Raw genomic sequence first — 26,580 nt, 5'->3', positions numbered from 1 at the left:
GCTTGAATTTCCAGCATCTGCAGAATTCCTGCTGTTTCTGTTGCTTCTAAGTTTCTTTGGAGTTCTGGTGTTACAGTCCATGATTCGGAAGCATACAGCAAGATTGACCAGATGTAACATTTTAGTAGCCTAAGCCTTGTTGTCACAGAAATATGTCTGTTGGTAAAAATGGGTTTTACTTTTTGGAAGTTGGTTTTAGCAATGGTAATTCATCTTTTTATTTCTACTTTGCCTCTAGCATCTTGTGATATAGTGGTTACTGATATACAATTGGCAGTTGGGAGTATCCTGCTATTTTGATATTATCATACATCTGGTTTTTTACAGTTGATGGTTCGACCAAAATCTGCACTTGTTTGTACTACTTTGTCTAGGAGGATTTGTAGGTCTCCTGCAGCACTTGCTATTAGGGTGGTATCGTCTGCATATCTTATATTGTTGATGTTAACAGCTCCAATTTTTATCCCATCTAGGCCTTCTATTTCTCTGAGAATCATTTCACTATAGATATTAAATAATTCCAGTGAGGCAACGCATCCCTGTCTAATTCCTCTTTGAATTTTATCCAACTGCTTATACTATCATCAATTTTTACCGCCGCCATTTGATGCCAATATAAATTTTGTTGGGCCCTTCCATCAATGTTTAGTTTAGTGAGAATTTGAAATAATTTTTCATGTTGCACTTTGTCGAATGCTTTAGTGAAATCAATAAAACATAAAAATACATCATTTTGATATTCAATCACCCTTTCTGAAAGCATTCGTAGTATGAAAATTGCATTCCTAGTTCCTCTATCCTCAATAAACCTATATTGCAGTTTAGAAGCTTCTGGCGTCAACTTGTTTTTAATTCCACTCAGAAGAATTCTCAACAAAATCTTTATTATGTGACTCATAGGACTGATTGTTCTATAATTTTCGCAGTCAATAGTTCCAGGAATTTTTGGCAGAGTTATAAATACTGATTTCAAGAGATCGTCAGGCAATACACCAGTTAAACAGTTCAAAAAGAATATCTAAAGAATATCCATGCCCAGATCTTCTAGGGTTTGTATCATTTCCACTGAAATTTGATCAGGTCCAGTGGCTTTACCATGTTTTATGTTTTTCATTGCTTTAGTTACTTCTTCTTTTGGTAATAGGTGGGCCAGAATTAGGGTGTTTAATATCTGGGGATTCCCCTCTATTATCTTCAAAAAACTGTTCTATATACTGAATCCACCTCTCACATACTTTATCTGGATCTGTTAGTATGGATCCGCCTGCTGATCTTATGCATCCTGTAGAGGAGGTTTTCTTAATTCCAGTTATTTCCTTAATTTTCTTGTGCATTTCTTGTTAATATGGCCTTCTACTTCATTGCATTCTTCATTCAGCCATTCTTCCTCTGCAATATTGCACAATTGTCTGGTCTGTCTGTCTGTCTGGCTCTCTGTATTGCACTTCATTATTCTTCACTAACCTCCTTTGTTCCATCAGATCTCGAATTTGTTGGGTTATCCACCCCTTGTTGGTGTGTTGGATTTCTTGTACTGAGATTATCTCCTCTGCTGATTGCTGTATAGCATATTTAAATCTGTCCCATATAGGTGGTGTTCTTCTACAGCTGTTTTGAATTGTTGCTTAAGAATGCTATCATTTTTAAGCTCTCCCAACATATACTTCTTTCCCTTTTTTCCACCTTTCAGTTTCTTTAATTTTGTCTTAATGGTAGCTATTACTGGATGGTGATCTGAACCACAGTCTGCTCCTGGGTAGGCTTTAGAATTTGTGATATTATTTCTAAAGCGTTCATTGATGGTAACGAAATCTATTTGATTCCTTGTTCTATCTCCAGGGCTAATCCAAGTACACAATCTACGTGGATGGTTTTTATACCAAGTATTGGTGATCACTTGGTTGTTTCTGACACACCAATCAGTAAACCTTTCTCCATTTTCATTTTTCTCCCCTAATCCAAAAGGTCCTCTGATGTTATCAAACCTTTCCTGTCCAACTTTGGAGTTAAAATCTCCCATGACTAGTTTTATATCCTGAGATTTACATTGCTCATAAGCACTGTCGAGATCTTCATAAAACTTGATATCCTCTTCATCCACATCATTTGTTGGCACACAGGCTTGGATTATGCTAATATTAAAAGCGTTACCCCTTAATTTAACTAAAAGCAGCCGGTCGGATATCGCCCAATATCTCGTAAGACATTTTAATACTTGTCTGTTTGAAATAATTCCAACTCCATAATATGCTGTTGACCTCCAGAATACATTATCAGAGAACTATTCTTACTGAATTTGCCACTGTCGGTCCATCGAATTTCTGACAGGCCTAAGATATCAACTTCCAACCTTTTCATTTCATTTAATGTGTTGTCCAACTTTCCTTTCTGGTAAAGTGTACCCACGTTCCATGTTGCTACCCTTATCCTTTCCCTATTGCTTACAGTCTCTGGATGACGGTCTGGTGTCACCTGCAGCACATGACTACCCCTACCCAGCGAGGTGTTGTTCTGTTGATTCGACTCAACCCCATTCACGCCGTTGTCTGGTTTCCTTCTTTTGTTTCTTTCCATGATTGACTAGGCAGAAATTTCAACAGTGGTTTGCCGTTGCCTTCTGTTGCCGCAGTGCTCGTTTAACTAGAGCAGGGGTCGGCAACCTTTTTGCCTCTGTGGGCTGGATCGAGTATTAATGAGCAGACGGTGGGCCAGATAAATGCCGTAAAAAACTTGAAATATGGGAATTATCCATTTAAATACATCTAGTTATGTTTTGCCTCAAATTAATGAATAACACATGCTAGAAAATCCTTTGTGCTTAACCAAGGATGCCAATTAGTAATCAAAGTTCTTAGTTTAGTTTTTCTGTCCCACCATTGCTGGTGCCCCATCAGTTGTGATGCCAATTAACTTCAACACATTAAAGTTTCATTTCTGACATCATTTTCAGCAAAGCTTCAAAAATGTCTGCTCCAGTAACTGTGACCTCCATAGGAATTAATTGAATAAACTCTTCATAAATTTGAAAAGTTAAGGTTACTCCTCGCACAAACACTGCAAGTTGAGCAGTGTCTCTCAAGTCTGTGCTCTCATCAAGCGCAATTGAAAAAAAACGCAACTCGTTGCAGGCATCCCTTAAACAACTTTTAACATCTGCTGACATTTCTTCAACTCGCTGTGTGATCGTTCTTGCTGACAGGCTGATAGATGCAAATAAAGATTTCTTTTCAGGACAAACAATATCCACCACTGCCAGTAAACATTCTTTGACAAACTCTCCATTTGTAAAAGGCTTCATCTTTTCTGCAATATGTTTTGAGACTTTGTAGCTGGCACAGGTATTTCCTTCATTATCACTGCTTTTTCGGCACTCAGTGTCTACCTTCCTGCGTTTTGCATTCATTGCCATTGGAATTTTTTTCTTCGATTTTATTTCGAAACACAAGTTATTCAACAAGTATCGTAGCACATGTAAATATCTGGATATTTAGCGTGGATTTCTTGTTAAAACACAGTGACGCGTTTCTGTTTACAAATTTGAACAATCCCGTCTGAAAACCTGCGCTTGTACGGAGAGTATCTAATACATATTAATAAGGTAGTCTGCCTTCCCATTATTCGTTATCTCCCAGTGTTTGGTTTGGAGCAAAACGGAACCTGGGGCCAGTGTAGCAAGATGCCATGCATGTCCATCAGTGTGATCGCGTGAAACACTCAGAATAAGGAATAATCGCTCGCGGGCTGGGTAAGTATGGTATCCCAATATTTGCTCGCGGGCTGGTCAAAATTGCTTCGTGGGCCAGATCTGGCCCGCGGGCCGTAGGCTTCCTACCCCTGAACTACAGCATTTGACCTCTACTGGTGTTCCCAATTGGAAATCATACACTAGACGTTGCCCAACCTTTGCTGTCATTGCACAAAGATAATCCTCCACCAAAGCCTGGAATCCATCTTCCTGCTGCTGGAGACTTCAGTGATTTCAGGTGACACCACCACCTTTTCTGGCACCAAACATTCACCACAGACAGAGCTCCTTCAGTGAGACAGGGTGCACCCGGACCTAAGCCCTACATGAAGGCAAAGTTGTCTTCGCTATAATCGCTATTGGCATTTCTTGATATTTACTCAGGACCCAGCCACCCCATACACCTCAACCATATTTCACAGTAACAGCCCCAAGAATTTAATCAACAACAAAGTAGTTTTGTGTTTTATTTCAAGTCTGCTAATGTAGAAATTGCTAACATACACTCACCATCCCCAATTGTCCCTTAACTAAGGGATCTGTACGTCGGAGGAAAAGAGTAACATATCACCAGGAGGAGGAAAGTCAGCAGGCTTTTTCCCCCCAAGGACAATGAGGTTATTTATAAAAGCAATCTACTTCACCGATCTGCTATCAGATTGAGACTTGCTTTCTTTTCCAAAATGGGATTTTATTTAATGACTTGAATTTAAAATCCCCAGCTCCCACAGTAGGATTTGAACTCCTGTCTGTGGACCAGTGGTCCAGGCCCAAAATGCTGGCTGCCAATACTATTACAGAGCCATGGTGCTACCAAGCAGTGAAAGTGCAGCCAAGCTGCACACAGAAAGTTCCCATGGACAGAAGCTCAATATGAAAACAATCTGCTTACAGTGATGAACAGTGGGGGAAAATGGGGGATTTTACAAAGGGGAAGAACAGGGCTACGGATCAACAATCTATAGACTCCAAGGGGAACACGTTACCAACAAGCATGCCTGAGCTCAGAGGTGTGTGTGCATTATACAAGAGGAGATCGTTTGCCAGGAAACATCTGTGGAACTGGAGGCTTATCGCGTTAAGCACACATCGCTCCTTCCAAAGTACGGCACTGGCAGAACAACACAACATGGAGCACAATTTCAGGTTGCCTCTCCAATTCCTTCCGACAAACAAAGCTCAATTGTTCAAAGACCAAGAAAACAAACCATAAAAAGGAACTCTTTCTGCTGCATACAGAATTCATTCTTTTGAATTTCCTTTCATAGATAGGTTGTCGAAACAGATGGGAAATTTTAACTCTGTTCAAGTGAGAGTACTAAAGGTGTACAAGCAAGGATGAGGCAACCAGACATCCTCCAGAAAGAGCTCAATGCTAAACTTACACTGAAGCAGGAAAGTTCAACATCCTATTCCTTTTCCACCAGGAGGAGGAGAAAGAAAAGACTGGCCCCATCAGAATTGGTTAAAGAAAGATTTGCTCCAGTTAATTAATTTAATGGAGAAAATCTGCAGGTGCTGGAAATCCAAGCAACATGCACAAAATGCTGGAGGAACTCAGCAGGCCAGGCAGCATCTATGGAAAAAAGTACAGTCGACATTTCAGACTGAAACCCTTCAACTGTACTTTTCTCCTAAGACGCTACCTGGCCTGCTGAGTTCCTCCAGCATTTTGTGTGTGTTGGTGTGTTGCTCATTTAATAGAATAGAATTGAATTGAATTGACTTTATTTCTTACATCCTTCACATACATGAGGAGTAAAAATCTTAACATTACATCTCCATCTAAATGTGCAATCATAGTAATTTATAATAAATAGAACAGTCAATGTAATGCAAAGATAACTCAAATCAATGTGAGTTAATCAGTCCGATGGCCTGGTGGAAGAAGCTGTCCTGGAGCCTGCTGGTCCTGGCTTTTATGCTGCGGTACCGTTTCATGGATGGTAGCAGCTGGAATAGATTGTGTTTAGGGTGACTCAGGTCCCCAGTGATCCTTCGGGGCCTTTTAACACACCTGTCTTTGTAAATGTCCTGAAGAGTGTGAAGTTCACATCTGCAGATGCGCTGGGCTGTCCGCACCACTCTCTGCAGAGTCCTGCGATTGAGGGAGGTACAGTTCCCATACCAGGCAGTGATGCAGCCAGTCAGGATGCTCTCAATTGTGCCCCTGTAGAAAGTTCTTAGGATTTGGGGGCCCACACCAAACTTCTTCAACCATCTGAGGTGGAAGAGGCGCAGTTGTGCCTTTTTCACCACACAGCACTACGGCACAAAAGCAGGCGTTTCAGCCCTTCTCGTCTGAGCCAAACAACTACTCTGCCCGCAATGGGACCACAGCCCTCCATACCAGCGGTCCCCAACCTCCGGGCCGCGGACCGATACATTGCCGCGAAGAATGCAGCGGTGCAGTGGGAGCCGGAACGCACCCAGCACATCTTCAAGAAGAAAGCCGAAATAAACAAGCTAGTTAATTGGCACCTAAGTAATTAGCTTGTTTATTTCGGCTTTTTCCTTAAAGATGCGCTGGGTGAGTTCCGGCTACCGCTGCATTCTTCGCGGCAATGTATCAGTCCGCGGCCTGGAGGTTGGGGACCACTGCTCTATACCCCTCTCATCCATGTATTTAACCAAACCTTTCAATCTCCAATACTCTGAAGAGTCAACTCACAGTAAATCGTCCAACCCCCACCCCCAAACATAAACAATCCAGAGATTTAATGAGGAATAATTATATCGATAATAAACTCCATACAACCCTCTAGCATTGAGATAATCCTTACATTTAATGGCCCAGCTGCAATCGTTTGCTCTTGCTGTTTTCACTGCTGATAAGATATATTTAAAAAAACAGCCAAACATTCATTAATTGCATAATATTCCCAATTTGGTAAGAATCCTGGATTACCACACTTCACTCCTGCAGTGCATTTAATAAACATATTCATTAAGGAGAGAGAGAATTGGATCATAACAGAAAAAATACAGCACAATACAGGCCCTTTGGCCCACAAAGCTGTGCTGAACATGTCCTTACCTTAGAAATTACCAAGGGTTACCCAAAGCCCTTTATTTTTCTGAGCTCCATATACCTCTCCAGGAGTCTCTTAAAAGACCCTATCGTATCAGCCTCCACCATCATTGCCGGCAGCCCATTCCACACACTCACCACTCTCTGCATAAAAAACTTACCCCCGACATCTTCTCTGTACCTTCTTCCAAGCACCTTAAAACTGTGCCCTCTCGTGCTAGCCATTTCAGCCCTGAGAAAAAGCCTCTGACTATCCACATGATCAATGCCTCTCATCATCTTATACACTTCTATCAGGTCGCTTCTCATCCTCCGTCACTCCAAGGAAAAGAGGCTGAGTTCACTCAACCTATTCTCAGCGCTTAAACAAAGGAAGGAGATGCCTCAGCCATTACTCTGATTCAACATACACCTGAAGTTGAATCTACAGATATCCACACAACAACCCTGTATTAGCAAAAATCCTTCACTCACACTACAAATTTTTGTAGAAGCACAATTTTTTTAATGACAGGCCATTCTGCCCATTATGTCCATCGTCAATCAAACAACTCATTGAGTGCGCTTTGATTTCTGATAATGTCCCAATTAGCTGGGTTTATTCTCATGTTCTACCAAACCACCATTCACCAAGTTAGAAAGAATATTTTCTCATCCTGATGAATTTCCCTGATCATTTCAAATACCCCAGTCAGATCACACCCTCATCAGCACTCAAGGGAATTCAAGCCCAGTCTGTGTAGACCACCCTTCCAGCACCAGTACTAATCAAAGGAGGCTGTGGTGCATTCGTCCAATGAGCAAAGTTTTCCCAAACACAAACACACCACTCTGCCCAAACAATGCAATGTTCAGAACACACTTATTCCACGACTAACACCACTCACCTGGAAATCCTCACTAGGAAAGATCAGCATATCCCGTAAAGGATCGCTAATAATTTGTGCTTTCTTCTGCAGTAAGACATTCTCATAGTCAATAGGTTCAATGTCTTTTGGTTTGGCCTACAAAGGAAGCACAAAGATGATTAAAGTTGAAGAATATTGAAACAGTATTCATGTCTTAACATCAAAGCTGCTGCTCTGAATTATTACATAACACATACAAGGTGATAAAATACTTCAAATACATCATTGAAAGGACCCCAAACACTACTGTTCCATGTCCTGTAATCCTCGCACTGAGGAATCGAGGCAGAGGGGTTACAAGAGGGAATTTTGCTGCTTGGTACGCAGGTATCTGGAGGTACAGTGACAAGAGGTAGAGGGTCAGTAAATCAGGGAGGCACAAGAGTCCAAGGAGCTGAGAACATTGCACAGTGAAGAATATAGAGATAAGGAGGGATTTGAAAGCAAACAAGCATGTTAAGTCTTGCTGTGCTATAAACCAGCAGAGGTCAGATGGGAAACGGGCATGGGCTGTCTCCTGTTTTTATATTCCCGGGCTGACCCATGTCACTTCATGTGTCCTCAAGACATGGAGAGAGGCCTAGATAGAGTGGAGGGGGAGAGGATGTTTTCAATCTTGGGAGAGTCCAAGAACGTAGGGCATAGCCTCAGAATACAATGATGTTCCTTTAGAACAGAGAGGAGAAGGAATTTCCTTAGGCAGAGGGCAATGAATCTGCAGAATTCATTACCAAGCATGGCTGCGGATGCCAAGTCACTGGGTATACTTAAAGTGGAGGTTGACAGGTTCTTGATTAATGAGGGCACCAAAGGTTAGAGGGAGAAGATGGGAATGGGGTTGAAAAGGTTAATAACTCTGGGCCGGCTGGTGGCGCCGGAGCCGGGAGCGAAGGTTCTCGGGTTCGAAACTAGTTGGGTCCGCCCCTGAGTACGCTTTCCATCCGTGCCGGGTTGAGTGTCGAGATCGCAACTCGATCTTGTAAAACAAAAGGAAAATACTGCGAAATGTCTGTGTGAGGAGTGACGTTCCACACAGTCTCTCTCTCTCACTCTGCGCCTTGTAAAAAAGCCATGAAAAATCCATCGTCACGGACGCACGCATGGACACGCAGACGCACAGACTCACACGCACGCAAAAAGGTTAATAACTCAAACGTGATCAAATGGCATAGCAGACTCAATGGACCAAATGGCCTAATTCTGCTCCCATGTCTTACAGTCTCATTCTCCCACTATTTCTCCCTGCAGCCTAATCATCCACACTCCCATCAATTCAATCAACTGCCTACACACCAGGAGCAATTTACAACAGCCAGTTAATGCACCAACCCATGATGTGGAAGGAAACTGCAGCACCAAGCGAAAACCCACGCCATCACAGGGAGAACATGCAAACTCCACACACAGAGATCACCGACTAAACCTGGATCTCTGACATTGTGAGGCAGCGACTCTGCTAACTGTCCCTCTGCACTGCTCCGAACTCAACAAGGAAGCGATCGCCACCTGATTCTGAAGACTTGTACCTTGAAAGCCGATATAAAAACTTTGCATTTAGACATAATCGCACCTTTAACCCAGGGAAGCACTTCAAGCAGCTGGACAGAGGTGACATAAACAGCAGCACATTAATAAGAAGTGTCCACAGCTGCACCACTGTTTGTTCATTAAGCGAAGTGTGAAAATAATGTCACATACTTAAGCCCAAAAGTACGAGTTTATTTTGAACTGATAAGCTGCTTGTTTCACTAGAAGAAAATTCATCAGAGGAAACTTTAGAAAACACATTCGAAGGCCAAAAAAAAAATCAGTTATACATGGAGCTACTTGTATTGGAACAGATCAGGCCATCCAACCCGTCTAGCTCGTTCCAAGATTCAATGATACCCCAGCTCATCTACAATCTCACTCTGTACACCTGCCTTTCGTAGGTCAGTTTACATTTTGATTATGAAAGATCGACCAACCTCAGATTACTGTGGATGAAAGAGTTGGAAAGCTCCTATCATGAAAAACCAATGAAAGATCAACACAAAATGTCAGTTTTCTCCTTCACCGCCCCCCCCACCCCACAGAGGCTGCCTGTCCTACTGAATGTTCCCTGCATTTTCAGGATTTACTTCAGGATGGGCAGCATGGTAGCATAGTGGTTGGCACAACGCTTTACAGTGATCTGGGTTCAATTCCGATTGCTGCCTGTATGTTCTCCCAATGACCACGGGGGTTTCCTCTGGGTATTCCAGTTCCCTCCCACAGTCAAAAGACATACTGGTTGGCAGGATAATTGGTCATTGTAAATTGTACTGTGATCAGGGTAGGGTTGGATCAGGAGTTGATGGGCGACATGGCTCAAAGGGCCACAAGGACCTACTCTGCGCTGTAACTCAGTAAATGAAAACATCTGGATCTAACTTTTAGGCTACATCCACACTAGACCAGATAAATTCGTAACCAAAGCTTTTTCTCTTCGTTTTGACCCTCCGTCCACACTGAAACGGCGTTTTCCTCCCCCAAAAACGGAGATTTTCTTAAACGCCCTCCAGAGTGTGCAAATTTGAAAACGCCGATTGTGTAGAGCAGTGTGGATGGGGTAAACGGATATTTTTTAAAACGCTGTCATGATATGTCGTAACAGATGGCGGCATTTCATTGTTTTCTTGAACACAACCCCCCACACAACCTAACAATTTCAGAACAGACGGCAACAAGACTGAAGCCAAAAGAGTTAGAAATATACACATCAAATACTTTGACCCACAGCTTACTGAATAAATTAGTATACTCACTTTGCCCTGTTTTCTGTCCTTGCTTGTATGAAGGTGGTTTACCTATTTATGCAAGTACTTCTCTGACAATAGGTGTGTAACAGCCTAATGTAACATTGTACGGAAATACAAGATAACACTGATGCAGACATGTTTTATACATTTAACGAGGTGTTTTATTTGTCATGGTCCCTTCTGGCAATCCCCCACCTTATTATTTACCTCAGGAATTAGGCTTCAATCTCCTCGTTTAATTTCCAATCATTCCCAGGTTCCACTACCTACACACACCTGCTTCCCATCAGAAACCGCAGGATAAAGACCTTGTGATCGCAACAAGGAGCTGCCAGTTCGTTGGTCAACTCCGGTGTGAGTAACCTTGTTTCATGGTTCTTAGGACTGTTAGTTCTAAGTCTAGCATCTCTCCTGGATTCTCTCCAAACCAAAGACTTCAGGTAAGGACTCTCCTAGAAACCGATTCCACGCTCGCTATGGTGATAACGCCTCCCGACTCTGCCCCCGTGTCCATGTTCTGCACTTGGGTTTGTCCACCGCCATGCTCGTGTAACATTATTAATGTATTGCTTATGCAAACATTCAATAGATGCAATTGTCACTTTTGCCCAGTAACTCGTTTTATTCCACATGTTAAATACAGCAAAATAATACACAAAGACATGGCAAAAGTAAAGGCAAACAAATGAGGTAACAGCAAATTTCACTTTTGCCCAGTAACAAGCCTTATTGCATTTAGTTGTAGCTGTTGTCCCATTCATCGGTGAAGAGACTATGGCTGCAGGAAATGTTTCTGGACAATGTGCACCAAATCTTTTGTTTGGCAATTTCCTTTACAGTTTTTCTAGTCTAACTGGACAAACACGCACCAAGTACACAGTTTCCTCTTCGCCTGTTTTACATGTGTCCTGTGCATGCCAGTAGGAGGAGATTCACCCAAATATCCGTTCTAATGTGGACAGAGGTATTTTGAAAAACGCCTGGTGTGGACGCCTATCGTTTTTATGTGAAACCGTCATTTTCAAAATTATCCGGTCTAGTGTGGATGCAGCTTTAGATTCTCTTGACCTTTTGGTCACAAATGAGTTTTGCTTCTCCGAACAACACACACAAAATACTGGAGGAACTCAGCAAGCCAGGCAGCATCTATGGAAAAGTATACAGTTGATGTTTTGGGCTGAGACCCTTCATCAGCTTTTTTTCCTCTGAAACGTCAACTGTTTCAGATGTTCCACAGATGTTGCCTGGCCTGCTGAGTTCCTCCAGCATTCTGTGTGTGCTGCTTAGATTTCCAGCACCTGCAGATTTTATCTTGCTTTTGCTTCTCCAATGTTGAGGACACAGGAATGGCTGTGTGGGCACAAAATCCACCTGGGTTGACAGACCTGCTCTCTGTGGAAACTCAGTTACACAAGAGTTAATGCTCTTCAGTCTAACTCTGAGAGCAAGCAGCTACAGTCCTCAACACATGCATGCACATGCACACAACCAGTAACATGTGCATAATGGAAATGCATTACACACATGTAAAAGCACATACCAGTACATGGACACACACAGTTTGATTTTTTTCTTCTTTTACACAAAATATAAAGTTATTTTTAACCTGGGAACAAATAAAACGAGTTTTGTAATTCGAAGGAGTGCAGAATGAAAGAGTGACTTCACTGTTTAAGTGCAGGATGTCCTGTTCTATTCTTCTGCAGCTGATCACTCAGTGAAGTGCAGACAAGTCGGATAATTTGACCAATTCCATCACTCGGCTTTCTATAACACAAATAGGAAGCGAGGCCAGGTTTTGCAGCCTGAGTGAGAGGCAGCCAGTGATTTCCTGACAAATCATTTCCAACAACCAGGGCAGCTGTACTCAACCCAAACTCGATTCTGTGTAATAGGAACACACTGAGGGGAGGGGATTGTTCAACCCTTCCTGTTGCTGCCTTTCAGTGAGCCCTGCTCAACTCTTCACACCCATCTCTTCCACAAAACCATTAACGTTTTTATTATCCTTCACCCATCAGCTCCTGAACCAGCGTGGATAATTTCACTCACCTCAACACTGAACTGATTTCACAGCCAATGGCCTCACTTTCAACAACTCATGTCCTTTATACTATTTGTTTACATGTTTGTTGTTGTTATTATGTATTTGCAGGTTCTCTTCTTTTGCACGTTGGTTGTCTGACAATCATCAGGGAGGTGGTCACTCAAGTTGCAGGAGGCAGGTATCATGGTGACCGTCAGGAGAGGGAAAGGGAATAGGCAGCTAACGCAAAGTACTCCTCTGGCTGTTCCCCTCAGTAATAGGCATGCCACTTTGGATACTGTGGATACCAGTGGAAGCCACAGCGACTGGGTCTCTCCGAGTCTGACTCTGTGGCCCAGAAGGGATGATGATGACGATGACGACTCAGGCCTGGGAGGCCAGCGTCAGGCATTTTCATGCCTTACAAGGCACGGAACGAGAGACTGTGTGGCGCGCCACTCCTCACACAGGCCAGAAGGGAAGGAGGGAGAAAAGAAGTGCAGTAGTGATAGGGGATCCACAGTTAGCAGAGTAGACAGGAGATTCTGTGGACGTGGAAGAGACACCCGGTTGGTATGTTGCCTCCCAGGTGCCAGGGTCATGTCTCAGATCTGGTCTTCAGCATTCCAAAGGGGGAGGGTGAACAGCCAGAAGTTGTGGTACATACTGGTACACAGAACGACATAAGTACAAAAAGGATAAGGTCCTGAAGGGGGAATACAGGGAGTTGAGTAGAAAGCTAAAAAGCAGAGACTCAAGGGTAGTAAAGTCTGGATTGCTGTCTGTTCCACATGCGGTTGAGGATAAGAATAGGATGAATTTGCAGATGAACGCGAGGCTGAGGAATTGGTGTAGGGGGGAGGGTTTCAGATTTCTGAATCATTGGGATCTCTTCTGGGGAAGGTATGACCTGCACAAAAAGGTCAGGTTACAGCTGAACTTGAGGGGCACCAATATCTTTGCCACCAGGCTTGCTAGAGCTGTTGAGGGGTTCTTAAAGTAATTTGGTAAGGGGATGGGAACCAGAGTGATAAGAGTTGAGGGTGAAGAAGTTGGAGGCCAAGTCATTGCATATATTTAAAGTGGAGGTTGAACGGTATGGGGAGAAGGCAGAGGAATGGGGTTGAGAGGGATAATAAATCTGCCATGATGAAATGGCTGAGCAGAATCAATGGGCCTAACAACCAATTCTGCTCCAACATCTTAGGGTCTTATACCTACGCAGATGGCACACAAAACAAAGTTTTTCATTGCACCTCGGTACACGTGTCGACAATAAGTCAAATCTAGAGATTAATTTTAATTACTTATTTTGTGATACAGCACGGAGCATGCCTTTCCAGCCCTTGCAACCTCCAACAGACCCAACTAACCCTAACCTAATCACGGGGTAATTTGCAATGACCAATGAACCTACTTGGTATGGTTTTGGACCATGGAAGGAAACGGGAGCACCCAGGGAAAAGTCACGCATTCCACGGCAGGACGTACAGACTCCTTACAGAACACAGGCCAAAGTTGCCCTGAGCTGGAACGGCGTTGCACCAACCACTATGCCACCGTGATGCCCACATAGAGACTCTTTCTCCATTCCCAAACTCAATGCTGGATGGAAGAAAGTATCAACTCCCTCCCTGGCAGGGAGAGGTCGCTCTCCAGCATGTTACCTTTTTTTTTGGGTGAGAAAGGGGTTGGGTGTTTGATGTGATTGCTGCCGGTTTTTTGGTGTAGAAACATAGCAACATAGAAAATAGGTTCAGGAGTAGGCCATTCGGCCCTTCAAGCCTGCACCGCCATTCAGTACAATCATAGCTGATCATCAACTGTGGGAGAAGCTTGGGGGTTTAGGGGTTTTAGCTGCTGTGCCCGCGTCCGAGTGGGAGATCTGTTAGTTTTTGTGTGAGTGAGAAGTTGAGGTGGTTACGGGTTTGATGTTTTAGCTGCCATCTCTGGGTGGGCAATTTGTTAGTTTTTATGCGAGGGAGAAGTTGGAGGGGGATTTGGGCTTGTGTGTCTTGTTTCTTTTTCTTCTTCCTGCAGAAGGAGGGCCCTCAACAACTTACATGTTTTTTTTCTGTATCTTATGGCTATCTGGAGAAGACGTATCTCAGAGTTGTGTTCTACATACATACTTTGATAATAAAATAAACCTTTGGAAACTTGAATCAAATTTCCTTTTTAAGGGCCATATTCAGGTCACAAGCAGGCGTTATAAGGTAAATAATTGTACATGAATTTGAAGGAGTAGAGAGGGTGTTAACTGAGCACAGCGGGATACTGGGAGACAATAGATGGGTGTGGGTTGCTTCAACTCTGTTGCTGAGTTTCCTACTGGTGCCTCAGGGACCTCCATGTACATAATGCCTGGGTCACAGCAAGAACTAAAAACCACCTGGATTACAGCAGCATACAAAGCAAGTAAGGATTTCTCGTCAGAGAACATTGAGCAAGTGACACTGTTAAACAGGCCGCTATTGTTCTGGACAGGATCAACAGTATCTCACAAAAACATCAAGTTTCTCCAACAATCAGATTATTCACCAAAGTTAAATCAAAATAGATCTGAGTAGAGAGGCTAAAAGTGAATTTATAGCAGTAGTAAATATAATCACAGCACTGCTGCTGTACAAATCTTAAAACTTAAACAACAGGAAGCAGGCTCCTGGAGGAGCTCAGCAGGTCGGAAGGGCAAGGGACAATTCTGGTTGAGAACCTTCACGGGATCCTCCGTAGATGCTGCCTAACCTGCTCAGTTCTTCCAGCAATCTGTTTTTTGCTCCAGATTCCTGCACCTGCAGTCTCTGTGTCTCTACTTAAGAAAAACATTATGCTAATTAAAACATTCCACAGCATCATTAAATCTACATAATTTTTAGACGTGTATGCATATTAATAGAAGATTTTTCCGTAACCTCATTCTGGACTGGAATGCGGTTTATTTCACATGGACTCAACCCTCCACAATCAACCACTGAAATCAACTTCAGGAGCCATTAGTTTTGAAAATTATGTGATTTGTGCAATTTAATGAACAGGTACTTGGTTACAGGGGAAATTAATGCATCATCAGTTGAAGCTATTTTACCTGGGGCTGTGGCTGTTACAAATACCTGTTCTAATTTACAGAACACTCAAAGAATCTTGCAAATATTGTTTATCTTATGTTTAATTTATGTTTTACTTGTTATGCTACGTGCTTGCGATTTGCTTTGGTGTGCTATTGTTACATTTACCATGATACAGTGAAAAGCTTGTCTTGCATACTGATATAATCATGACATGTTGCACTGAGGTAGAACAACGCAAAACAATTACAATGCAGATTAAGCGTAAAAGCTATCGAAAAGAGCAGCGCAGGTAAAAGATAGTGTGCAAGATCACAACGAGGAACATGATGCTGCAAGTAAGTTTTTCACTGCAATTGTGCACACATGCACTTAGGTATATGACAATAAACTCAACTTTTGTTCTTTTTTTTTCTATGAATCAGAACAAACCCAAATCTCGCAAGTCAGGGTGAGTCTTAAATGTTTGATCCAAGTCATTATTTCTACCTTGCAAACATCACAGTCTGAACATGTCAAGTCACTTTTTACTCTCATTTTGACCATAACACAGTAAAACCGAGACATTTTTCAGGACCACGGTGCTACATGAACAATACAAAAACTACACTGAACTACGTAAAACAGCACAAAAACTACACTAGACTACAGACCTACCCAGGACTGCATAAAGTGCACAAAACAGTGCAGGCATTACAATAAATAATAAACAAGACAATAGGCACAGTAGAGGGCAGTAGGTTAGTGTCAGTCCAGGCTCTGGGTATTGAGGAGTCTGATGGCTTGGGAGAAGAAAGTGAATGCATACTACGGCAGTTAAACATACCAACATTTAGTTGAAGGGGCATGTAGCAGGAAAGCTGTTTGTTTCTTGTATTTCTTTACAACTTTTTTTATGGGTCTCATTGAGTCTGTGACAGTCTGCTTACTATCTGTTTTAACCCCTGGTTTGGTTTCCCTGTAGCCGATCAACCACACCCCGATTCTCCTCAGTATCAAAGCGCAACTTACAGTGGAATATAAATTAGCACAATACAATCACAATAATTACCCCACATCATCAGAGACCCCCACCACCCAGGACATGCTGTCTTCTCGCTGCTGCCTTCAAGAAGGTAGAACAGGAGCCTCAGGACTCACACCAAGTTCAGGAACAATTATTACCCTTCAACCATCAGGCTCTTCAACCAAAGGGGATAACTTCACTCAACTTCACTTGTTCCATCATTGTAATGTTCCCACAACCTATGGACACACTTTCAAAGATTATTCATCTTATGTTCTCGATATTTATTGCTTATTTATTCATTATTATTATTATAATTCCTTTCTTTTTGTATTTGCACAATTTGTGTCGTTTGCATACTGGTTGAGCATCCAAGTTGGTGAGGTCTTTCATTGATTCTGTTATGGTTATGAATCTATGGATTTATTGAGTATACCCACAAGAAAATGAATCTCAGGGCTGTGTATGGTGACATTTATGTACTTTGATAATAAATTTTTTCTTTGAACCCAAAACCAAAAAGACACCACCCTTGCCCCATACAGTATTTTAACTAATTAACTGAATTTCAGTTCCACTAAACTGAACCATCTCCTCCCAGCTTCTCAGTTCTTCTGTATCTGCAGAATCTCTTATGTTCAAGATGACTTAGTCCAGACTCCTGGATTGAAAGTCTACAACCATCCTCCCGTTCCAACTCCGTTTATCAGGCGCTGAGCTTGGAGTGCAGAGGGCAGTGGTAGTATAGAAACAAAAGCATCAAAATCAGTCAGCACCTCACCAGAAAGCAAGTGTGCCAAAGGAATTCCGACAGTCGCCCGAGACTCTCTGTGAGAGGTCAAGAGTTACAAAATGCCTTGACTTGTTACCAATGAAATACAGATATCTACACTGTGCACTACTCAGTGTACAAGTCCCCCCTGCCAAAAAAACCATGGAAGCCAAATAAATAAGCCTCTGTGGTGAATTCATTCATCTGAATGAAACTATTTCTTGGAACTGAATAATGGAGGGCAAATAGAACAAAGTCCAAGAAAGGAAAACAAGGGCTAGAAAAAAAATCACTTTCTGAAGTACTGTTGTCCTTTATACAGCCTTCACTGTGCCATAAACTCTCCAAGATCAAAATCCTGGAGCAGGAGTAAGCCTTCACAGTATAGGCAGCTTGTTCAATAAGCAGAACCTCACAAGACAAGGTATAAATTATGCAAGTGATTGCACTCTGTATTTGCCAAACAATACAGAACTCATCTCTGCTGAAGAAATTGACTGTCAATCCTTCTCTGTTCTCTGGCACAGAGAGCCAAGGCCAGTTATGATCGTACTGAACGGTGAGGCAGGCTTGAAATGCCTTGTGGCTCCTCTTACTCCTATTGTCGGACTTTTTAAGTGCTTTGGTGTCAGATGGTTTCAAGTCCCACACCAGATACCTGAGCACTACTGAGGGACTGCTGAACTTTAGATAAGATGTCCACTCTCCCAACTGGGTACAAAATAAGAGCACAAATACAATGAAAAACTTTCTTGCAGGGGCATCACAGGCACGTAGATTCAGACAACACGCAGAACACAAATTATACATGACAGTGAATTAAAAGTATGCAAAACAAGCTATTAGTGCAAAACCACAATCAGAGACAAGTCCATGGTAGTGCAAGGGGTGGTCCATCATGTTCTGTCCCTGAGGTAGGGTGAGGGTTGAGCAAGCTGGTTCAAGAACACGGTGACTGTAGGAAAGCAGCTGAGCAAGCACGGGATGCTTTCTACAGTCAAGTGGCCAACATTAGTCACTGAGCCAAATACAGATGGGTCTGTACACCGAGCTGACTGAGCTTACTTTGTGCAAACTAAACACTGTTTCATCCACTGGACCCAAGTTTTCTTGAGTTCAATGTGTACTGAAAAGTAGTGCACTTCTACTTCTTGCATGTAACTTTTTATTTTATATGTACCTATATTTACTGTAATTCACAGTTTTTATTATTATGTATTAAGTACTGCTGCCACAACCCAACAAGTTTCACGGCATACGCTGGTGATATTAAACCTGATTCGGATCCGGTGCTCAAGTTCAAGTAAACGCTGTTAGCACTGAACCGTACAAACCCCGCATTTTAACAGGCTGCACAGAATAGACACCGAAGTTGATCAATCCACTGCAAAGTGGCACAGGAGAGGGGACAAATAAATGAAACCCCCTGGTTTATTTGGCTGTGTCAGTCTAGGGAAGACAGTCTCCGGTCCCGCCAAACCCGTGAGATTGAAACGGCTCTCCCACCCCAAACCTCGGTTTGTGTGGATGCTGTGTAATTTGCTACCCTGTTACAAATAACGGACAGTACACTGCATACGATTAAAGGAATTATATTTATGAATTGTAACTTAACTAAAAGGTTAGTAAGGAAAAACAAGGAGAAAAGGGTCCGTTCTAATCAAACAGTCAAACGTGCACAAGTTGGAGCTCAACTTTCACCAATATTCACCGATCCTTATTCAATCTCAGCACCTGGCTTCCTCAATTCACAGTCCCGCACCGGGTCGAATCCTATGACCTGTTCTCTCTAGCGTCTTCTCTCTTCATCTCCCGCTGACCAAAAGCCCCAAGACCAACCTTAATGTCCCTCTCCAAAAAAACCTCCCCCCCCACCCCACCCCCAGCTCCACCATCCTCATTGGATGGCTCACATTCCTCATCATCGCTCATCTTCAACAATAACCCAAACAGGCTGAAAGCAAAACAGAACTGCTGAATGAAGTACCTACAGCAAACAGTAAAAATGTGAACCAGGGCATTATATAAGAAAAAGGCTTGAAAGGTTACAGCTATCAGAAAAGTCTGGAACTCTGCACAAGAAAAGGAAGGCTGAGGGGTGACCCATGAGAAGATCTATGCTAAAGGTCTGTTGAAGAAAAATTTTCCATGTATGGAGGAGCCACTTACTTAACCTGAGCACAAATACATGCCATCTGGAATTTAGGTGAAACCTATTTACCCAGACAGTGTGGAAGTTGTGGAACTCGTTCCCACCAGGAGTGGTCAAGATGAAGAGCAGCGATGAGCTTAAAATGAAGCTGCATAAGCATACGAAGGCAGGATATTTGATTTCATCTGATAGATTAATCATCTATTCCTCCTCCCCCCAAATTCTTGTAATTCTTAAACTCTTATAAATGCACTGTTTGCAGTTTTTAATCTCTTACTTCCAACACAGAAATCAAGGGCTCAAAGACTACATGGAGGTCACGTTCCCTTTAAAATTTATGAAACAAAAGCGAGCATTATTAATTTAAGACAGCCTAACTAAAGTTAAAAGCTTAATAATAAATAGAACAAAGGAAAGAGTAGGAGGTGTTGAGAACACTTAAAATGTTTAGAACTATTTACTTTTAATTTAAAAAGTTAGGAGTTAATTTAGAAATACTGTTGCCAGAATGAAAGGAAACTTCTGACACAGACCAAATTATCATCAAAAACTGTTGCTTGTTCCTGCAACAGGACACCAGAAGAAAATACCACTGGCTCACAAAAAAACTTTTGTTACATTAAAAAGTGATTTGCATTTCAAAAAAAAACACTTGCATTACATTTCAGAAGCCATCACAAGTGTTTTACAGCCAATGAAAAGCACTCTTAAGAATAATTAATACTGCAGGAAATGTGAGAGCCAATAATGCAGATACAAAGCTCCACAAACACAATTGTGGTAATGGTGAAATAAACTGTTTTGGTAATGATACATCCAGGATAACACCTGCCTAGATCAAAGATTATTTACCTATATACATTCAATGGCCACTTTATTAGGTACCTCACATAATTGGCTAAGATACCTACATTAATGTGCAGGTGTATCTATCTGACAAAGTGGCCAAACAGCATAACAAGACCTTGCACATCTCCCACTGCTACAGCTGGAATTTCCCACCTGCTTCAGTGCTCAGGAAGAGCAGCACGAGCTGCCTCAACGACCATCGTCCAGCAGCACTCACATCTACAGTGAGGAAACGCTTTGACAGGTTGGTCAAGGCTAGAATCAACACCTGTCTCAGGAAGGACCTGGACCCACTGCAATTTGCCTATCGCCACACTAGATCTGCAGAGGATGCCATCTCAACGGCTCTTCACGCAGACTTGGATCACCTGGACAATGCAAATACCTATGTTAGGATGCTGTTTATTGACTACAGCTCAGCATTTAACACCATCATTCCTACTGTCTTGATCAAAAAGCTACAGAATCTTAGCCTCTGTACCTCCTTCTGTAACTGGATCCTCAACTTCCTAACTGGAAGATCACAATCTATGTGGAAGATCACATCTCCACTTCACTGACAATTAACACTGGCGCACCACAGGGATGTGTGCTTAGCCCACTGTTCTACTCTCTCTACACCCATGACTATGTGGCCAGACATAGCTCAAATAGCATCTGTAAATTTGCTGATGATACAACCATTGTTGGCAGAACATTCAGATGGTGATGCAAGAGTGTACAGGAGCACGATATACCAGTCAGTCGAGTGGTGTCGCAGCAACAACATTGCACTCAGCATCAGCAAGACCAAAGAGCTGATTGTGGACTTCAAGGAGGGTAAGGCGAGGGAACACAAATCAATCCTCATAGAGGGACCCAACTTGGACATAGCATATTGATACAGCTATAAAGGCGGCAAGACAGCAGTTATATTTCATTAGGAGTTTGAGGAGATTTGGTTTTTCAACTAAAACACTCAAAAACGTACTGTGGAGAGCATTCTGACCGGCTGCATCACTGTCTGGTATGGGGGGGGGGCTACTACACAAGATCAAAATAAGTTGCAGAAACTTGTAAAATTAGTCAGCCTCCGTAGTATCCGAGACATCTTCAAGGAGCGATGCCTTAGAAAGGAGGTGTCCATCATTAAGGATCCCCACCTCCCAGGACATGACCTCTTCACACTGTTACCATCATGAAGGAGGTAGGCTTCTACTTCTGCTTGATACAGCACAAGCACTGCCGGACGGCTGTTATAACGTGCAGTCAGTGTATGGAAACCTGAAGGCACACACTCAGTGATTCGGGAACAGCTTCTTCCCCTCTGCCATTCGATTTCTAAATGGACATTGAACCCATGAACACTACCTCACTACTTTTTTTTATTTCTGTTACTTTGCACTTCTTACTTTAAATTAACTATTCAATAGACATACGTATATACTTAACGTAACTCAGTTTTTTTCTCTACATTTCTTCATCACGTATTTCATCGTAGCGCTGCTGTAAAGTTAACGAATTTCATGACATTAAAATGAAATTTAATATTAAATCTGATTCTGATTCATCTGCTGAAATTAAACCTAGAAGTTTAAACTGTGAAGTTCCCACTGAGGAGAGTTCCAGCAGCTCACCAAAGGAAATGATTTTATCTGTTTTCCAGTTTCTGGGCACATCTACTGCCCACCTTTGAGAGGATGGTAGTGAGCCACTTTGCCACCTTCTTGAACAGGTAAGGTTCCAGGATCTAGACCCGGTGATAATGAAAGAACAGTGCTGCACGTGCTTGTTGGGACTGTGTAGGTCATGAAGGGGAAAGTGCAGGTGCTGGCTTCCTTGTACACCTTCTGCTCTTGACCTGGCAGAGGCTGGAAGTTTGGGAGGTGCCACAGTCAACTGGGCAAACAACAAATTCTGCCCTAAATTCATCTACAAGTTTGCAGGTGATTATCACCGTAGTGGGCCGCATCTCAAATAAAGTCGAGTCGGAGTGCAGGAAAGAGGTGGAGAACTTAGTGACATGGTGTTAAGACAACAAGCTTTCTATCAGTTCAATGAGATAGCTTTATCTGTCACATACAGTGAAAGGCATTATTTTCATCAAGTGTTGCTAGTCTTCCAGTGCAGCATTCCCACAACTTACTAACCCTAACTTGTACATCCTTGGAATGTGGAACGAAACTAGAGCACCCAAAGGAAAACCCAAACGGTCACAGGGAGAACTTATAAACTCCTTATCAACCAGCAGCAGGATTTGAACCCCAATCTTACAGCTGCCGCTTAAAAAGCTTAACGCTAATTGATACATTAATCGACCATCACTTCTCTCCCATGAGAAACATCACTGCAGCTCTGCTCTTCCCTCTGATGGGATTTCCCACAATCTCACCCATTATCCACCCATCCTCACCCTCCTTACAGTTTAGAATAAACATTTTTCCTCCCTTTTCTAGATATAATTTAGATTCTTCAGCTTCATTTCTCTCTCCATAGATGCTTCCAGACTGGCATTTTCCAGCATTAAGTTTTATTTTCAATTTAACGATTCTATGGCAAGAGGTGTATTCTGCGAGCCAACTTAAGAGCCTGTAGTCCTCCTGGTGTTGGAGTCTCTGGAGTTTGCACCAGCTGCTGTCAGAACATTCTCTGCTGCCTTAAACTAATGCCAAAGACTCAGAAACTTATGTCAAGTTAGTAAACTGGGATTAGCTGAAATAACTGACAAATTGCCAGAAACAGCTCCCAAAAATAATGGGAATTCCACCAGCTTGAGCAGCCAAAGGATCAGTGATAAACCAACACTGATCTTTCAACAAGGTGTAATATTTTGTCTTCTATTTCTCACGCACATCATTCCTGTTCGCTCCCTAACCACTTCATGGGCCACCCCCAGTTCCCGTTCCAAAGGGGACCAGCACAAAACCCCACCAGAGTATGGAGAGGGTCCTCAGCTGTCAGAGGTACCTCCCTTTGAATTAATTAAGCTGACACTGACAATGAGCTGGACATCAGGTGGAGGCACCTTACAGTCCATCTGGGTATAGCCTCCAACCTGATGGAATGAGCTCCTGTACCTCCTTCCTGACAGTAGTGGGTCAAAGAGATTGCGGGATGGGCACCAAGGATCCCAACAATGCTTCGTCTGCAACACGTCCAGTAAATGTCACAATCAGGGAGAGGAAAACCCCAGTGATCCTCTCAGCGACGCTTACATAGATACTGCCTGACTTGCTAAGTTCCTCCAGCACTTTGCATGTGATGTTCCAGATTTTCAGCATCTGCAGAATATCTTGACTTTATGTCCGTTGAGCAGCATCTGGAGGATAATAGACAGTCCACATTTTGGGTTGAGATCCTTTGATCTCCACTCTCACAGTGTACTGGTCAGATATATTCAGTGGCCACTTTATTAGGTATACCTGTACACCTGCTCCTTAATGCAAATATCTAATCAGCCAATCATGTGGCAGCATGTAGATATAGTCAAGAAGTTCAGTTGTTGTTCAAACTAAACACTAGAGTGGGGAAGAAATTTGATCTAAGTGACCTTGACTGTGGAATGCTTGTTGGTGTCAGACAGGGTAGTTTGAGTATCTCAGAAACTGATCTCCTGGGATTTTCACACTCAACAGTTTCTAGAATTTACAAAGAACGGTGCAAAAAACAAAAAGCATCCAATGAGCGGCAGTTCTGTGGGCAAAAAAGCCTTGTTAATGAGAGAGATCAGAGGACAATGGCCAGACAAGTTCAAGCTGAGAGGCAGTAACTCAAATAATCATGCATTATAACAGAGGTGTGCAGAAGAGAATCTCTGAATGCACAATGCTTCAAACCTTGAAGCGGATGGGCTACAGCAGCAGAATTCCATGAATACACACTCAGTGGTCACTGTATTAGGTACAGGAGGTAGCTAATACAGTGGCTACTTAGTGTAGTCATTCTTCGTCAATCAGCAGGCTACATCATCATTGTGGGACCTTCCTGTGTGTGAATCCTCTGTTACAAATCAGCCTTCATCCCAACCGGAGTTCAACTGCATGAAATTTGGGAGGTCCCTAGGGGGTGAAAGTCACAAAAGAAATACAAAGCTTTTCTTCCCATTCCCAATGTCATTTTCAATGCTTTACAACCTACGCTCAGTAGCATAAATTAGTTCACATTCCACTCTTGCAAAGCCACACAAAATATGCATAGTTTCTGCACAAGGAGTGCAAAATATTAAACATATATACTCTTTCACTTCAGTTCTTGGGATCTGTTTTCTGGCACAAGCAACAATGGTCAAATAACCAATGCACAGACAATAGATGTTGACAGACAATGAAAACTCTGGGGGGGGGGCGAGGAACATGGTGATTCCTGGCCAGAAAATAAAACAAACTACTATACTAGAATGAAATTCCTTTCCCGAACACCCACACCAGCCAGTGAAGTGCCTTGATGACTGGTCCCTGCTATGATACGTTCTGGATGACAAGCAGACACAGAAAACAGCCGGTAATACCGGTTTACTCAACTAGAATAACTGAAATGCAATGAATCCGTTGCAAAGCTCCAAATATAGAGTTTTGGGGGTGTTTTCTAACACACATACACAAACCCGATTTGTTATAAACCGCTATAAATGATCCATGCCAATTTAAATAACCCCCACCCACACACACACACAAGGGAAGCTGAACTTGAGTGGACTTGAGATGGTCATATGTTATTCCACCACCTTTCCACACACACAAACACACAGAACAGATCCGCAACCATGGAACGCAGACATACTGTACATCCACTGAAAAGACCAACACAGGCACAAGACATAAAGTCAATGAACACAGAAACACGGAATGGACATACATCCACTGACACAAGCGCACACAGAATAGATATACACCCACTGGAAACAGCAACACAGACACACACACCCCCGACATACAGACACTGAACACCGACTCATAGAATGGACCAACTTCGACTGAGCACACACACACACACACAAAACAGAACTACACCCACTGAACACAGACACGCGGACTAAACCAACATTAGCTGAAAAAAACGGACACACACACATACTGAGAACACATAAACAATGATCTGCACCCACTGAACGAACACACACAGACATAATCCACCCACACCCACTGAACAGGAACACACACACAAAGACACAGCAGACGCCACCCCCGGGCTAATCCTGGGATCGGAGCTGCCAGGTGCAGCGCTTGGGAGAAACTGGGAAGCTCCGGGACTGGGGTTAACGTCTCACTTACATCCAAGGTCTTGTCGGTGATTTCACTCAGGGGGATCTGCCCCACATCCAGCTCGGAGTCGCAGGCTGCGCTTTTGTACCTCTGCACCGGCTCCACCGCATGGGCATCCTTCTTAAAGAGTCGGTTCACTCTCCCTTGCATCATCTCGCCCCGGACGGTGTGTCGGTCCCAGCACCGGGCCACCAAAAGTTTCACAAAGTCGTGGTCAAAAACTTTCAGTGAAGCAATCTGTCGTCCGCATTCCCAATTCAGTCCCGTAGAAAGAGCGAGAGACAGAGGAGGGAAGGGCAGCCCAGAGCTGGTGGGAACTTGGTCACATCTCGTCCACGGAAACTTTCCAGCCAAGTTCCTCCAGCCGTCGAGCGGGGAATGCGCAATTGGCAGGGACAAATCCTGCCAGCGGCTGAGGCAGGGCGGAGCAGAGAGGGAGACTGCGAACCGCCTCCACCAGCATTTCAAACCCCTGCTCCGGGAACGGGTGAACGTGCACGCTGAAGAGACCAGGTTTTTTCACCGGTACTGTATACGTCGGGAAATGTGCTGTTCTGTGGCTGCAGAACAGTGCAAGTCATTAAAATAACTATGAGTTCCCCCCTGCACACCTCACGTTCAACTCCACGATCCCCCACCCACCCCAAAGATATCTGAATGCTTTATGAAGACGCATATAACCCTTTGGCTGTGAAGTCAGTGGGCTTGCACACTTCACAAGGTGAAGCGCTGCTTCAACAATTAAAAGATTAATCGGCAGTGCGTTAACACCGGCGATTAAACCAACTCCTCGCTCACTTTGCAAACTTAACAGTGGGAAGTTGGACAGCGGCGGACGTGGACCGAACCCCAAGTTTCAGGCAACTTGAACCCCTTTCGCTGCTGGAAATTCGGCCACCAAGATGTTGGGCAGGAGGAGGGAGAGGTAAAGTCGATGGAAGGGATCGACGTCTGGGGGGAGAGGAAGGATGTGGGGGTCGGGGGGGATGGGTCGATGGGAAAGGAT

At 43.2% G+C, this 26,580-nt stretch overlaps 1 protein-coding gene across 7 annotated transcripts in view; it reads right to left on the bottom strand.

The window, feature by feature from the left end:
- LOC134346774 (dedicator of cytokinesis protein 9-like) overlaps positions 1-26,580 on the bottom strand; it is a 365,134-nt gene that overhangs the window by 229,630 nt on the left and 108,924 nt on the right. For 6 of the 7 annotated variants that reach the window (XM_063048402.1, XM_063048406.1, XM_063048404.1 and 3 more), the window contains exon 2: positions 7,664-7,780. In XM_063048402.1, the coding sequence (XP_062904472.1) occupies positions 7,664-7,780 (117 nt within the window). Of the gene's footprint in view, positions 1-7,663; positions 7,781-25,583; positions 26,184-26,580 lie in introns of those variants that run through there. The other variant, XM_063048401.1, reaches the window with a different exon arrangement.

The sequence above is a fragment of the Mobula hypostoma genome, chromosome 5 (genome assembly GCF_963921235.1).
Source record: "Mobula hypostoma chromosome 5, sMobHyp1.1, whole genome shotgun sequence".
Lineage (NCBI taxonomy): Eukaryota > Metazoa > Chordata > Chondrichthyes > Myliobatiformes > Myliobatidae > Mobula > Mobula hypostoma.
Note: the sequence above shows the minus strand (reverse complement) of the source record. Positions and strands in the feature narration are given on the sequence as shown.